Consider the following 14489-nt stretch of genomic DNA (forward strand, 5'->3'; position numbering starts at 1 on the left):
CTGGCAAACATAGTGGCCATTTAATAAATGTTAACTTGTTATTATTATTGTCATATTGGTGATGATGATGACAACGACAATGCTGATGATAGCCCCAAAAGTGACAGGACTGGTGACCCTGGTCAGTGGTCAATGAACTGGCCAGTAGGGAGGCATCCTTCTGATCCCCACCACATAGCTCAAGGCTGTCACACCCACAGGATTCTGTAAACCATGAAAAAAAACAAAAAACAAAAAAAACAACAGTTAAGAATAAAATAAATCTCTTTTTCTAATGAGGCTTCCACAGATAGTTAGTGCAAAGTACCCAAGACCTGGGTCATTGTTAGCCTTTGTTCCCCTTTCTTTTCCTGCACCCCCAAGTGAGAATGGATTTATTCTCTGCATCCCACCTGGAACACCCTTGTCTCCTACCGTTTCATTAATTATGCATTTGTATCAGCAGGAAAGGCCCCCCTCACTGAGTATGGCTGGCCTTGGCAGCTGTTGTCCAGAGCAGGGGCAGGTGCAAGGATTAACCCTAATATCCTCTCGGAACTGTGGCTTTGTGATTCAAAGGGCAGAAAGTAGGAAGCTCTGTGGGTGCCACTTCCTCGGTGCCAGGACCTGGGAAGTACAGAAATTGTGTTTTCTGCTAGGAGCTAAGATCAGTGGCACCCCTGGGCCTCACTCTGGAAGCTTGGCCTCGGCACTCACTGGTGTTTGCGTGGTCACTGAGCCCATAGGGGATCTGGGATTTATCTCGGCAGGAATCTGTACTGAGGGCCCAGGCTCCTATATTACACTGCAAGGGGTTCAAAGGCAAAGCAAAACACCACTACTATGCTTTGACTGTATCTCCCAAAATCACGTGGTGGGAACACCATCTCCAGTGTGACTATGTTGGTAGGTGGGACGTTTAGGAAGTCCTTAGATCATGAGGGTTCTGCAGCGTGAAGGCCCTCACCAAATGTGAGGCCCTGAACCTTGGGCTTTCCTGCAATTTTGCCTGAACTATGGGCTGGAACTTTCTGTTCCTTATGAGTCACCTGGTCTTGGGTGTGTTCTGATAGCAGGGGAAGATGCTATCTGAACCATCAAGTCTTCATAAAAGTCCATCTTCTGACACGCAGCTTTCACAGAAGGCAGTCAGCCTCTACTGGGCTTAGATATTCTGACCCTCATCATCATCCTAGTGGATTTTTTTATTTTTATATTTATTTGAGAGAGAGAAAAATGAGAGAGAGAGAGAATGGGAGCACCAGGACTTCCACCTGTTGCAAATGAACTCCAGATGCATGTGCCACCTGTGCATCTGGCTTACGTGTGTCTTGGGATACTCAAACCTGGGTCCTTTGGCTTTCCAGGCAAGCACCTTAATCACTAAGCCATCTCTCTTGCCCCTTAGTAGGTTTTGACATATGCAGTTCATTGGTCAGTAAACTGAACCTCCTGGAAGTAGCAGACTTTTCAGCTAATAGTCATGTGGCTGCTGAGTGGAGCTGCTGGGATTCAGTACCTGGCCTGACTGCAAAGCCCAAACCCTTCCAAGTTATCTGTGCTGTCCTTAGAACAGGTACCTTCAGGTTTTAGAGGGCAGATCCATTAGCTCCAGGAGCCCTGTCTGCTACGGAGTGCCATGAGGACAGCAGGAGGATCAGGGGCTCCGTGGTGGAGACTGATTGACTCTCACACAGAAGACAAATGATAAACATGGTGAGGAGGTACAGAAAGGCCAGGCTTTGCACACTGTTGGTGTGGATAGGAAGGCGTACACACAGTGTGGAAAATACTACAGACATGACCCAGAACCTAAGAATGCAAAGACCACATGATGCTACAGTCTCAATCCTGGGCATATAAGTCAGAGAAAATGAAATCAAAGAGGCATCTGTACTTCCATGTTCACTGACACACTATTCGTAATACCTAAGAGAAGGAATTGGACTCAGTGCACTGTTCTGCTGGTAGACACTGAGAACAATCACATATCTTATGTATGGGAAGGTTGGGAGAGCTAATGGGAGAAATTAGTTTGTAGGTACAGAACTACAATGGTGTAGGAGATGCATTGTACTGTCTTACTACATAGTTAATAACTATGTGTGTGTATATGTATATATGTATACATATATGGTTATGGAATATATAGTTATGCATATACATATATTAAAGAAACTAGAAGAGAGGATTTTGGTTATTTTCCCACAATGATAAATGTTGAGTTGTTGGATATGCTACTTGCCCTGATGTGATGACTATGCAAGGTGTCCATGTATGTCAACTTCACACCCTGACCTGTACATTTGTACAGTGATTACGTGTCAATAAACATCAAACTTCTTTTTAAAGAAAAAAAAAAAGTTCTAGAGTAAGATTAACTGGGTTTCCAATGCCATACCTAGTTAGGCAAAAGCTATTTCATCTCTCTAAACCTCAACTTTGAATGTCTGAAATGAGGAGACAGATAATACAAACTTCATCATTGCTTAGAGGTATTTATTTAACAAGAATGCATGTAAAGTATGTCACTCACTAATGAACTCATCCACAGATGCCACTACAACATGTGCTAGATCTTTCCTGCGACTAGACATTGCAAATAACTGTAAATTACAAACGAGGTCCTTGCCCCTGTGAGCTTTATATCCAGTAGAGGAGATAGACAATAAATCCCTATAAGTGATGTCATAAATGCCGTGAACATGGTGCCAAGTGGATGGATACTGGGAAGATCTATGCTAGTCTGCATGAGTGGGGAAGGCTGTCTCAGAAAGTGATGTTTAAGCTGATGTTGCAAGAGTAGGTGAGAGTTTACTAGGCAGGATTTCCTCATTTAGTCTTCATAACTACACCCATTGAGTCCCATTATCTTCACTTTTCTGGTAAAGATACCAAGACTTCAAGAGGTAGGATAATGTACCCATGGAAACAGAGCTGGTAATTAGATTGAGCCCTGGAACATACCTTGACAACATCCATGAAAACTAACAGCAAACAACAACAAAATCTGCCCTGACCCCGTGACTTTGCGATTCCAGCTCTAGGAATATATACTACAAACAGACTTCCTCATGCATAAAGATGTTTCAACAAGGGCGTTGATTACAGGACTGTTGCTAGAGAGAGCAGAAAAAGTTGGAACCAAGCTAAATGTCTACAAATGGGGAATTGGTTAAAATTGAAGTAATCCTGATCACAGAATACTACACAGCAATAAAAGAGAATGATGCAGATCTGTGTTGCTAATAGAGAAACATTTACAAGATATACTCATGATGGAACAACGTGAAGAACAGCAGGCTACTAAAAAAAACAAAGATGTCCATACAGGCAGAACTGACAGGATAACCAAGATTTTCTCCTAAGGAATGAGAGTAGGGTTCAAGATCGGATGGAAGTGAACAGTGTGTTATTTAAAACCATGTGTATGTTAGTTTGATAACCTGTTAGGGTTAATTAAAAATAACGAAATTCTCATTTTGTCCACTTATAATGTGACCCTGGGTGGTCAGCTAGCATGTCTGGCCCTTAGTGTTTGCTGCTGTGGAATTGGGGCAGTGCGGCCCCACGGCCTGCAGTTCTTTGACACAACATCCACTTGTGACCTAAGCTGCGATAGAACTGCCTTGTTCCTACCCGTGGCCATCTGCAACCTGCTATGGGCACCCTTGAGTTAAAGATGAAGGTTTAAATGGTAGGGTGATATCCCCTGCTGCTGTTTCCTGACCTCTTGCTATACAGTGCAGGAAAGGCTTCTCAAAGCTGCCTTCCACCCACAGCTGAGGCATCTTGTAACGGCTGCCCCTGAGCATCCAGGTAGCTGGGCTCCTCTTGGCTACCAAAGCAACTGCGAGAGGGAAGCAACGGGGCTGACCAGGACTTTTGAGTTCTTATTGTAGTTTATGCCCCATAGATGCATCATCTCACGTAGGCCTTACTGTAGAAGTGAGTAAGGCCGTCAGTACCACGGTCATCCCAGCTTTGCCAACTCCACTGATTAGGAGCTACGCCTCTCAGGTCTGCGTCCCATATTGATATCACCACCAACACACACATCTTTCTGAGCACTGTCATCTGTATGTGCTGGGTCCTGGGTTTGCTCCTTCTCAACACAAGCTGGAGTGGGGCTGGGGTGTGTGTGTGGGGGGGGGGTAGACTCCACTAGTAATCCCTTAGCCAGCACCAGTACATCTTATGAGTGTGTGAAAATTATGTCAGCCAACATGCAAACGAGGACATCAAGGTTCTAGCTTCAAGGACCCAGGGAGTAGCCTCACCCAGCATGGGCATGATTGTTAGCACATAGACCTCATCTCACCTCTGAGGATGAGTCAGCAGATCTGGAGGGTGGGGGGCAGAGCAGAGAATTTGCAATTCTAATAAGTTCTCAGGTGCTGCTGGCCCGGGAACCATGCTTTGAGACCACGGAACAAAGGGGAAGGAAGATGCAAAATGCTCCAAGGCAGAATTGGGTGTATAGTCCTGCTCTCTGAGCTGTCTGGCCAATGAGGGAGGATGGGCTGGAGAAATTGCTCAGTGGTTAAAGGTGTTTGCTTGCAAAGCCTGGCAGTCCAGCTTCTATTCCCCAGGACCCACGTAAAGCCAGATGCCCCAAGTGGTGCATGTATCTGGAGTTTGTCTGCAGTGGCACACCCATCCCCATCTGTCTACTTGCAAATAAATAAAAAATAGTTTTTTTAAAAAGGAAAATTTATGGAGGATGTCCATGGAGATTGGGACTTCCTGGACTACCTTTATCTTCATTAACCTCCAGTTTTAGAGTAAGCACTGTTCACTAGAGCTCCCAGTTGGGGTGGAATCTTGGTTTAAGAAGGAAAGAAAGAAAGAAAGAAAGAAAGAAAGAAAGAAAGAAAGAAAGAAAGAAAGAAAGAAAGGAAGGAAGGAAGGAAGGAAGGAAGGAAGGAAGGAAGGAAGGAAGGAAGGAAGGATTAAAAATAAAACCAAAAAGAAAGCACCATGACAATTAGGAGCCAGTTCTAAAATTCTCCTCTTTATCCAATCCTGTTGTCAGAGAGGGGGCACAGTCAGTGCCTAGAGAAATCCATCCATTGTCCCGGCTTTGGCCAGGATGTTGATTTTAGAGTCAGTGCCAGTTAGGAATTTTCAGAGCACACAATGAAACTGGTTCTGCCTCTCTCTTCTGCCATGTTCATAAATTATTTACATGACCCAGCATTTGATTATGCCTTTCCACTTCAGACCCTGTCTGTGACTGTTTTCCCCTTTTATTTACAGCTGTGGAACAACTATTTTCATCTGGCTGTGGCTTTTATCACCCAAGATTCTCTGCAGCTGGAGCAGTTCTCACAGGCCAAGCACAACAAGATCCTGAATAAGTAGGCTGCATTCTTGGATTTCCTGAGGAGGAGGGGTTTATGAGGTGCCCTGAGAGGAGGCTTAAAGCTGGCATTTCTTCTCCTTCTAGATACGGGGACATGAGACGGCTCATTGGCTTCTCCATACGTGATATGTGGTACAAGCTTGGTGAGTAAACACCTGTATCCAGAAGATGCATGTGCAGATGCCTGGTCTTTCCTGAATACCATCCCCCACCCCCTCCTCAAGCATATGTGAAATCTGCCTCTGTATGAAGTCCCCAAGGGGCTAGGAAATCAAACCAGAATTTACAAGAGGGAGGAAGGGGCGGGACTGCTGCGGGAACTTGCTTCACGTGCTTGCTGCTGGTTGGTAAACCATTCTGCACCCCACCTCTTACACATCAACACCTGGCAACACCATGGGAGAATTGCTTCTCTGGAAGACAGCTCCAGAAGCTGCCTCTGCCTCATTGAGCCACATGGGTGGGAATGGTGTGTGGTTACCTGTGAAGGGAGGAAGGAACCAGGAAGACCTATATTGTGTCTGAGTGAGGCCTGGACTCAAGAGATCTCAGAACACATCCTCTAGGAACTTTCCTTCCTCCTTTTCCTGATGAGAGAGCTCAGAGAGGGAAGTAACTTGCTTGAGGATAAATAGCTACAAGTCTCAGAGCAAATCTTCTATTCTGTGAAGATGGGGGTCATCAACCTTGTCGGTAGCATGAATTCTACTCAGTAAACAGCTCCTGGCTAGATGGAGGCTGGAAGGATGGATGGGTACTGGAGGGATGGATTATGAGTAGCAATTAAGAATGAGGGCTTTGATTACTGACTTTTGGAATTACTCCTTAACTCTCTGATGCACAGTTGCTCTGCCCTGGGCTCGACCCTCTTCAGTAAAAGCATTTATAGAGGCTGCACCCCTCTGGAATCTAACCTTAATTGCCACTCTAGACTTGGCTTCCTATTTCCCAAGATCTCATCATATCTGCTGGTCCCATTTGGACATTCTGGATAGTAGCAACCTGTGCTTTCCAGAAAGATTTAGAGAGGCCCAGCACCTCCATAGATCCATCTGGCTACTGTGGTTTCTGATGATGTCATATTCCAGCTAAGAGCATGTGCTGGAGGACTGTGAGGTCTGGGGCAGAGCTTAGGACAAGAGAGGACCATCACATCTCTTTATAAACTTTATAAGCTATGAGGCTTCAAGCAAGACGATATCATACTCCCGGTCCTAAGTAGAGGAACTAACAGCATTTCACAAGGTTCACATGGGGAGTCATAAGAGCAAAATCAGGTAACTGGTCCACAGAGGCCAACAGAGTTCTTATCCTCACCCTGGCTCCATCACATTGTCCTAGGTGTTTTGTCATCATAGCTGGGCCCAGTGCACATCACTAAGGTCAAAAGAGCGGGGCCGTGTGGGTGGTCTGGAAGAGTGCAGGGCTGGGGTGTGTTAAACCCACAGAGATGCCACAGAGCACATGCTCTTAGCATTCTGGCCAGGATGATTCTTTATTGTGAGGCTGTGCTGGGCATCATGGGGAGGGAGGTTGAGCCATGTTTCTGGGCTCTACCCCCTAAGGTGCTGGTGGTACTTTCCTTACTTATGACTATCAAAAACTTCCCAGACATTGAGAAATGTCCCCTGGGAGTTACGTTCCTCTCAACCTGTTTTTCTAGAAAGATATTTTCTCATTCTATCTTTTGTCTCTCTGCATTGGCTAAAGATGGGGACATAAGAAATACTTAATCTCACTTACCATTTGTATTTAGCTCTCTGTAACTGTGATCAAAACACCTGTGGGAACAACTTAAAGGGGACATTAAGTTGACTTGCAGTTTCAGCGGTTGCAGTCCGTAGCTGTTGCATCTTGTCAGTTCTGGGCCCGTGGCGAGCCGGATCATCATGGCAAAGGCTACACACATCATGGCAGACAGGAAGTGGGTGGACATCAGAGGGTGAAGGATAAGATATAGCCCCCAATGACACATCCCCAGAGACCTACTTCCTCCAGCTAGGCTCTGCTTCTTAAAGTTCCCATCTCTTCTGCTAAATAGTTGCTATTAGTTAGGTCAAACCTTTCGTCTGTGAGCCTGTATGGGGCATTTCGTACTCAAGTTCTAACACCATTGTTTTCCAGTGAGGAAAAGAAAGACGCAAGTCTCTTCAGATAGACACATGAGAAGAAGCAGAGGGCCCAGAGAAAATAAAGTAGACATGCTCCAGAGCCAGCAGCAGTGGCTGCTCTTCTCCAGCCAACTATTATCTGGCCGGAATGCAAGCCCATCGCTGCCACATCTTCTGGTTTTGAAAAGGAAGCTGGAACACTGGGTCTTTTAACACATTTTCAAGTGTATGAATACTAATGCTGATTAATTGGAAGTTTTCAAAACATTGCATGCTCCCAGTGAAAGACTGGGGCCCACATTCAATTTCCTTTCGCGACTTGCCTACCATGTGAATCATGACAGAGGCTAGCTAAAGCAATGGTGGGCAGCCCTTCCCAACTCCACACCCCAAACTCGGCCAGAATTGCAAAACAGAGAGCTGTGCTTTGTTCATCTCAGGTGGTTCCACACAGCCTGCTCTCTCTCTCTCTCTCTCTCTCTCTCTCTTTTTGAATGCCCTTCATTGCTTTATTTTGCACATAGAAGATTTTATTTAGATATAGATTATGTTTTGGCAGGCATTCCTGCAGTCCCAATTATGCTGATGAATGAAAAGATGTTACCAAACATTCCACCTGCTTAGAATAACAGAACACCAGAGCTGGAAGGGCCCTTTAGAGAATCATATTGTCCAGCATTCTTCAAACATTTATTTCCAGTTGAGGACCAATAAAAAAATTCGTGCTTGATGAGTAAATTGGATGAAAGGGGATCTATGCTAATTGAAGTGAGCTGGGGGGGAGGGGTGCCTGTTACATAAATGGATTTTCTGAGCTGCCAACACAGACCCCTGAGACTAGTTAGAAAATCTTATCTGGTCCAAGTCACTATTTTGTCGACGAGGAAACTGAGGCCCAGAGAAAAGAAAGGGTTTGTACAAGGTCATTTTGTGGATTAGAGACAGGAACCTAGCAACCGTGCTGGCAAGAGTGCTTGTTCAGACGCCACAGACTTTCCTGTTGCTCCAAACAAATGCAATTAAAACAACAGTCAGGGTTTGTGGGTTGCAAGAAAGAGCCATTGGTTGTGGCCATGCTCGGGGAAGATATTCACTGGAGTGGCAAGGAAAGAGGCCAGGGCCATTCTAGGAGCCAGAGCCAGTGGAACAGCCTCTGGCAGTGCCATCTGGATTCTACATTCCTGTATTACCCTGCTGAAGAGCCCAACCCCAGAAAATGTCATTACCCTGGCCTTTGGATTGTGTCTTGCTTACACGAAAGCTGTCCATGGCAGAAAGATAGAAAGTAAAGGATGTTTCACAAAAAGGGATGCTCCCTCACCTCCTGACCAGCTTCCTGAGGAAGAAGAAGAAGGTATATCAACCTGAAGATTCTTCCAGGCCCCACCAGCCTTCCACGCCCTGGTGACTTGGATGGCTTCTCCTTCCCCATCGCTTTGAGGAAACAGCGAGCAGAAAGCAGGGGGTGTGAAGGAGTGGTTCCCGCGTTGCCACCTTCCCCTTTGCTATATTGCATTCTGGTGTCAGCTCCCTGATGAGATGAGCTTGAGAGTTCATACCAGAAGCAAGCTCTGGGTACATTAGAGACTGATGTAGTGAGACCACTACATTGTCTAATGACAGGCTGTAAAAACCAGCTCGTGGACTATCTGTAGCAACCTTCGTTGATTGTCTATGCAGTTGTAATTCTCCACTTCTTCCTTGCTAACTGGACCCTGATTGTTTTATTTCAGCATTGCAATTTGCTCAACTGACAGTGGCTTGGAGCAAATGGCCATGTAAGCCAAATCTGCCCCATGAGAATTAGCAGAAACATGCTTATCGGGACCCAGCAGAGCATTCTTTTTCAGAAAGAGAGTGAGAGAGAACAGATTCAACGATCATGACACATCATTGTCATAGCCTCTTTCCCTCTTTCTTTTTGGAAACTGATGTGATGTTGGAGGTAGAAATGGCTGTCTTAGAACCATGAGGACAAAAGTCCCGTTTTAAAGATAGAGCAGCAGCTCTGAATAGGCCATCTTCTGACCGATTTTTTTCAGGAAGAAAAATGTTAGCCACGGCAGTCAGATTTCTCTCATATGTCTAACTGATCATGTGATTCTTCGCTCTGATTTCATAGGTAAAATGGCACAGAGAGGACGTTCCCAAGGTCAACAACAAAGGGTTGTCTTAAGTTGAGGTTAAAAGAATCTGTCTCTTAGTCCTGAATTCCACACTCCTAGGAATACTTTCCAAAGAGTATCCACACGTTGTTTTCAACAGGCGTGCCTGTGTTTTCCAAAGGCGTTACCCATAATGTGTAAGTCACTGTGCATCCTTGTTCTTTAAACTGGGTTGGAATGCCAGAGGCAATCGGAGCATCGTCTCCTTGGACAGCAGCATCTGCTCATCAGAAAAGGCTCGAACAACTCCATGATTATGAGATAGCTAACTGGAGGCTCTGTTTGCATGTCTGAAGATTACTCTACATTCCCCTAAGGAGAGTTTAGACATGTGTGTGTGTGTGTGTGTGTGTGTGTGTGTGTGTGTGTGTGCACGTGTGTGTGTGTGATCATGCATGCATGCATGAGTGTTGGTTTGGGAGAAGAGGAAGGTTTTAGTGAGGACACCGTGTGGTTTGAGAACTCAGTCTCTGAAGGGTTCATGCCATTTGTGTTTCTGGATCCTGGGACCATGCCAATATCATAGCATCATGGCATTTGGTTTCTACTTAACATGAAGCAGTGCACGTTTTGATAAAATGCCTTTGCACTTAACCTTCCCACATTTCTGTGGTCTAGTGCCAGGCTTCTGTGTCAACAGACACACGCATGTCAGCCACATGTGTCGAGGAGGCCACTTCCAGGAAACTTGTGAGAATAATTTGGCTTTTCATTTTTAAGCATCTGTTGAGTGTCGAGCATGGTGTCTGGGAATGATGGGAAGGCTGGGGGAAAATAAGGCATGGTTCATGCTTTGCTAGGAAGAACCTGCTGTCTAATTGGGAAATTCAGAATTCCAAGTCCAGGGCTTAGGGGTGTGGCTGAGAGTCAGAGCATTCGCTCTGCATGTGTAAAGCCCTGGGTTCACTCCCCTTCAATGCAAAAAGAATCTCATATCTAAGTCACCGTGCTTTTGTAACTAGTATAAAGTTGAAAATCCTGCACTGAACTGCATAAGTCAGAAATGGTCTGTATGTTATTTAACCTCATATCCCAAAGTGTTATAATAGGGAATCTACATAAAACATCCTTAAAGCTTTTCACAATTTGTTCTTGGGTATATGGAGGATTTTTGTACACTGAGAGTACATTTCCCTTTGAGTACTTGAAGTACTACTCAAAAAACACATGCAGCTCATAGGTTCTGGGTTGAATCCCCAAACCTGTAAAGGCTGCTTAAGGGTGGGAAATGACTATAAGGGAAAAAGCTCAAGGAGCATGTCACAGAGAAGCAAGGAATGAAGGGAAGCAGGAGAGAGGCACGAGACAAGTTATAAAGAGGGACATCAGGCCAAATGGGCTTGCAGAGCTCGATCCCAAGATGACTATCAACATGATGCTTCTCGAGAATCTGTGAGGACAATAGGAGAATATGGGAGCTCATGAAGGTCATAGTTGAGAAGGCAAATCCATCCTGTCTTTTACTCACAGGTCAACTCTGGTGTAAAAATGCATTAAAAAAACCAACCAGCCTACAGAGCTCTCTGAAAAGTTCAGCTATATTGTCATGAGGTTGGACTGAATTGTCATGTCTCATTGCTTTTCTCCAGTACCTGGTATAGTTCTACACTCAAAGCATACTACACCACGTTTGTCATCATAACCGGCAGCTTCATAATGGGCCTGACACTTATGATGTCCTGTATTTCCATTCCCTTTGGTAATCTGTTCAACTATTTTACCAGGGAAACATGTCTATTTATAGATGATATTTGAGAAGTCCTGGGAGGTTGAATTACCAGTAGAGTGCCATGTATCCATGGAGTAATAGGGTTTCAGATTCAGAGGTTCAGAGGGTCTGGGGGGAAGTGGAGCTGGACATCACCCCACATTGCCAGGATGGAGTTTTTCCAAGCTGAAGACAGAACAAGGAACCGTGCTCTTTATCTTCTCCCTTTGAACTGAGTGACTTGTTCTATTGTGGACAGCCCAGCTTATTCCTGAAGCACCAAGAGAGTTGATGGACTCTGAAATCCAAGAGGTCATAACTCGCCCTAGAATTTTTTCAAGTCAGTGAATCATGTAGTCACTTCTTCTGTGTGTATCAGCCTCAAAGGTTAAGGGACTGGCCGAGGATCCTTCTCAGTCAGGTTCATAAGGATTTCTTTCTTTCCTTACTTGTTCACATTCCCAGTAGGATCAGACTCAAGTTGAATCTTCAGTCGTCTGAGAGGAATGATGGGTGGTTTTATTGCACAAATAAGCATGGGATTTCCTTCGTGCCTCACGCCCAGGCTCATTCTGCTCTCTGGTCCCCTCCTAGTGCCCCATCATCCACATCTAGGGCTGACCTGTGCCTCACTGGCACTTTAAAATCGCTTTCTACTTTTCTGTTTCCCAGTGATATTTGGTGTCCTTATCAGGAAGACCCTCAAACCAATTTCTTTCATTGCTATTTCTTCACCACACATAGCAGCAGGTGTGTTTCTTGAATGAGAATATTTTTGTCCAAAGGAGTTTATATTCAATTAGCTACAAATATGTTCACATGTGTTTGTGTCTATGTCTAAAAAATGTTCAAATTCATGCATACATTTGGTTATTTACACAAAAAATCATTATATCTATATTCATATATATGTACATATGAATGATATTCCTTAAGAGAGCAGCATTTACAAATGCAATCATACTGTATTTAAAGAACATCATTTCTCTTTCTCCTTTCCCCCCACGTTGTCAAGTATCTCTTCAACAGACTACTGAGCTACCAAGGAAGCAGGTCAAAAGTATCTGAAAAATCCCTGGTTTATGGCATGTTCACCTTTTATTTTAAACCATTTTAAATAGCTCCTTATCACTGCTGATGCCCTCCAGTCTTCCACAGGCCTTTGTTGCAAAGCACTTTCCCCATTCCATGGTGGCTTATCTGCCAGTTTCCCATTTACCTCCTATCTATTATTATACTCGACTTTGAATTTAAAGCCCCAGTGTGGTTTGAGAATGACTGAAGGACAAAATCAGAAACCTAGATTAACAATTTCTAGAAACCTGGCAAAAAGAAAGATTTTTTCTTTCTTTCTTTTTTCTTTTTTACTACTGGGGCCAATGCAAAGATTTGAGGTTCAAGTGTAATCAAAATGGGGCCAATATCCCAGAAAAAGTATCTTTATATTTCACTCAACTCTGTCTGGTTTCAGCATTTAATTCTCACAGCCAAAGCTATTCCTTAAATGAAGGCTTTTTTTTTTTTTTTAAAAGAAACCTGGATTTTTGGTAAATGATCCACCATTAAGCCTCATTTAGGATGAATGAAAAATTCATTTTCCCCCATATTTCCTCTCCGCTCCTTGTCTTTCCACTTTAATCAAAAGGAGCCATGCTGGGCTGCACACCCAGACACCTGAGTTTCTGCTCCCTCACAAGCCCTCTGCCCCAGGTAAGGAGCTCCTGGGTTCACCCACACAGTGGGGGAAACCAAGTAGGCTCCTGGGGCTGTTTGCTCAGGAGGAAAGAGAAGCAGCTTTTACATGGTTACACATAAGTGGCATCAACAGCAAGAAGGGGTCACTGGAGTATGTCACTCCCTGGTGAATCCATACCATTCCCAAATCCCCCCCCTTTATTTCTCATCTCTTTCATCTCTGATGAACGTGTCCTGAGGCATACACTCAGCTCAGCCCATGGTTCTTTCTGACCCAATGCACAATGGCAATGCTAAGTGTAGTGTGCCCCATGCCAGACACTGGCCTGGCTCACAAAGTCCTGTGACATGAACACTATTATTGCTCTAAGTTCCTGATGAGGACACTGAGGCCTCCATCTGTGAGGTAAAGTCATTCCACATTGCATAGCGGGCCGATAGATCAGTTTGTAAGTGTAGGCAGTCCAGTTCCAGAGTCACTGGCCCCAGTTGCTTGGCCACCAGGTTCCGATTCTGTCTGACACTATGCAAAGTGCACGTAGACATGCATTCCGACGGATAGATTTTGCTCCGCATCTTTAAGAGATAGCATGTCCAAGTCACGTAGGTAGCGAGTGTGGAGCTACACAAAGTTACTTCTCCGGTGTGGCAGATGCTGATTGGGCTTCTGGTCTTCCCTGTGCTTAGTACCACCGGTAGCAATGGTGGGAACAGGCTGGGCATCTGCTCTCAGTGGAGAGCACGGGCGTCAACCAAATGATTCTGTAGGCAAAGGCATTTCGAAGTCAGGCGAGAAAGCAGAGCTGAAGGAGACAGAGCAGGTCTCTGGCCTATGGAGAGGTGTGATGGGTGCGCCAGGGGCTCCTCTTCCCAAGGAGCAAGTAGATGAGCTCAGATGGAAGGCATTGAGGTGATAATGCAGGAGAGATGCTGGGGAGACGGGACGCATCCTCAAGTAAAGGTGGGAAGGAAGCGAGGTTGGCTTTGAGGCCCTGGAGCCAGGTCAGCGTGGCTAAAATTTGACAGCAAGGAAGGCCTTGAAGCAAGGCAAGCACTAGAGGCCATAGTACATCTGCCCACAGAGTTTTAGCACTGCTCCCTAGCCACTCTATTCTAGAAGATCCTTAGCAACAAGTTTTGCTTTTCTTCATGAAGCCATTGGCAGCGCTTGCTCCAGTCCTCAGAAACACGGTGTGTGATACAGAAAGGTGTAATTCCAGACATCCCTGCACGCCACCGTCACTAACAGTTTCAATCAGGGCTGCGTCTGCAGAGGCGGTAATGCAGGTGACACTGCACCGGTGCTATTAGCCCTCGTAACATCGGGGCTTGTTTGGGATAATGCCTGCACCTCTCACAGCAGCTTATCTATGTAAAGTGTTCCAGTCTGCCTGGCTCATGGTAAACAGCTATATAAGTATTAGCTGGTCGTCTTTGCTTTCCCCTTCCTCTCCTCAGCTTTCATG

General features: G+C 45.1%; 1 protein-coding gene across 1 annotated transcript in view; it reads left to right on the forward strand.

Moving 5' to 3' along the window:
- The window catches only part of Dock2 (dedicator of cytokinesis 2), a 469609-nt gene that overhangs the window by 396194 nt on the left and 58926 nt on the right, over positions 1 to 14489 (forward strand). The window contains exons 31-32 of the mRNA XM_045152647.1: positions 5239 to 5339; positions 5429 to 5487. Coding sequence (XP_045008582.1) covers positions 5239 to 5339; positions 5429 to 5487 — 160 coding nt within the window. The remainder of the gene's footprint in view (positions 1 to 5238; positions 5340 to 5428; positions 5488 to 14489) is intronic.

This window comes from Jaculus jaculus, chromosome 6, assembly GCF_020740685.1.
Source record: "Jaculus jaculus isolate mJacJac1 chromosome 6, mJacJac1.mat.Y.cur, whole genome shotgun sequence".
Lineage (NCBI taxonomy): Eukaryota > Metazoa > Chordata > Mammalia > Rodentia > Dipodidae > Jaculus > Jaculus jaculus.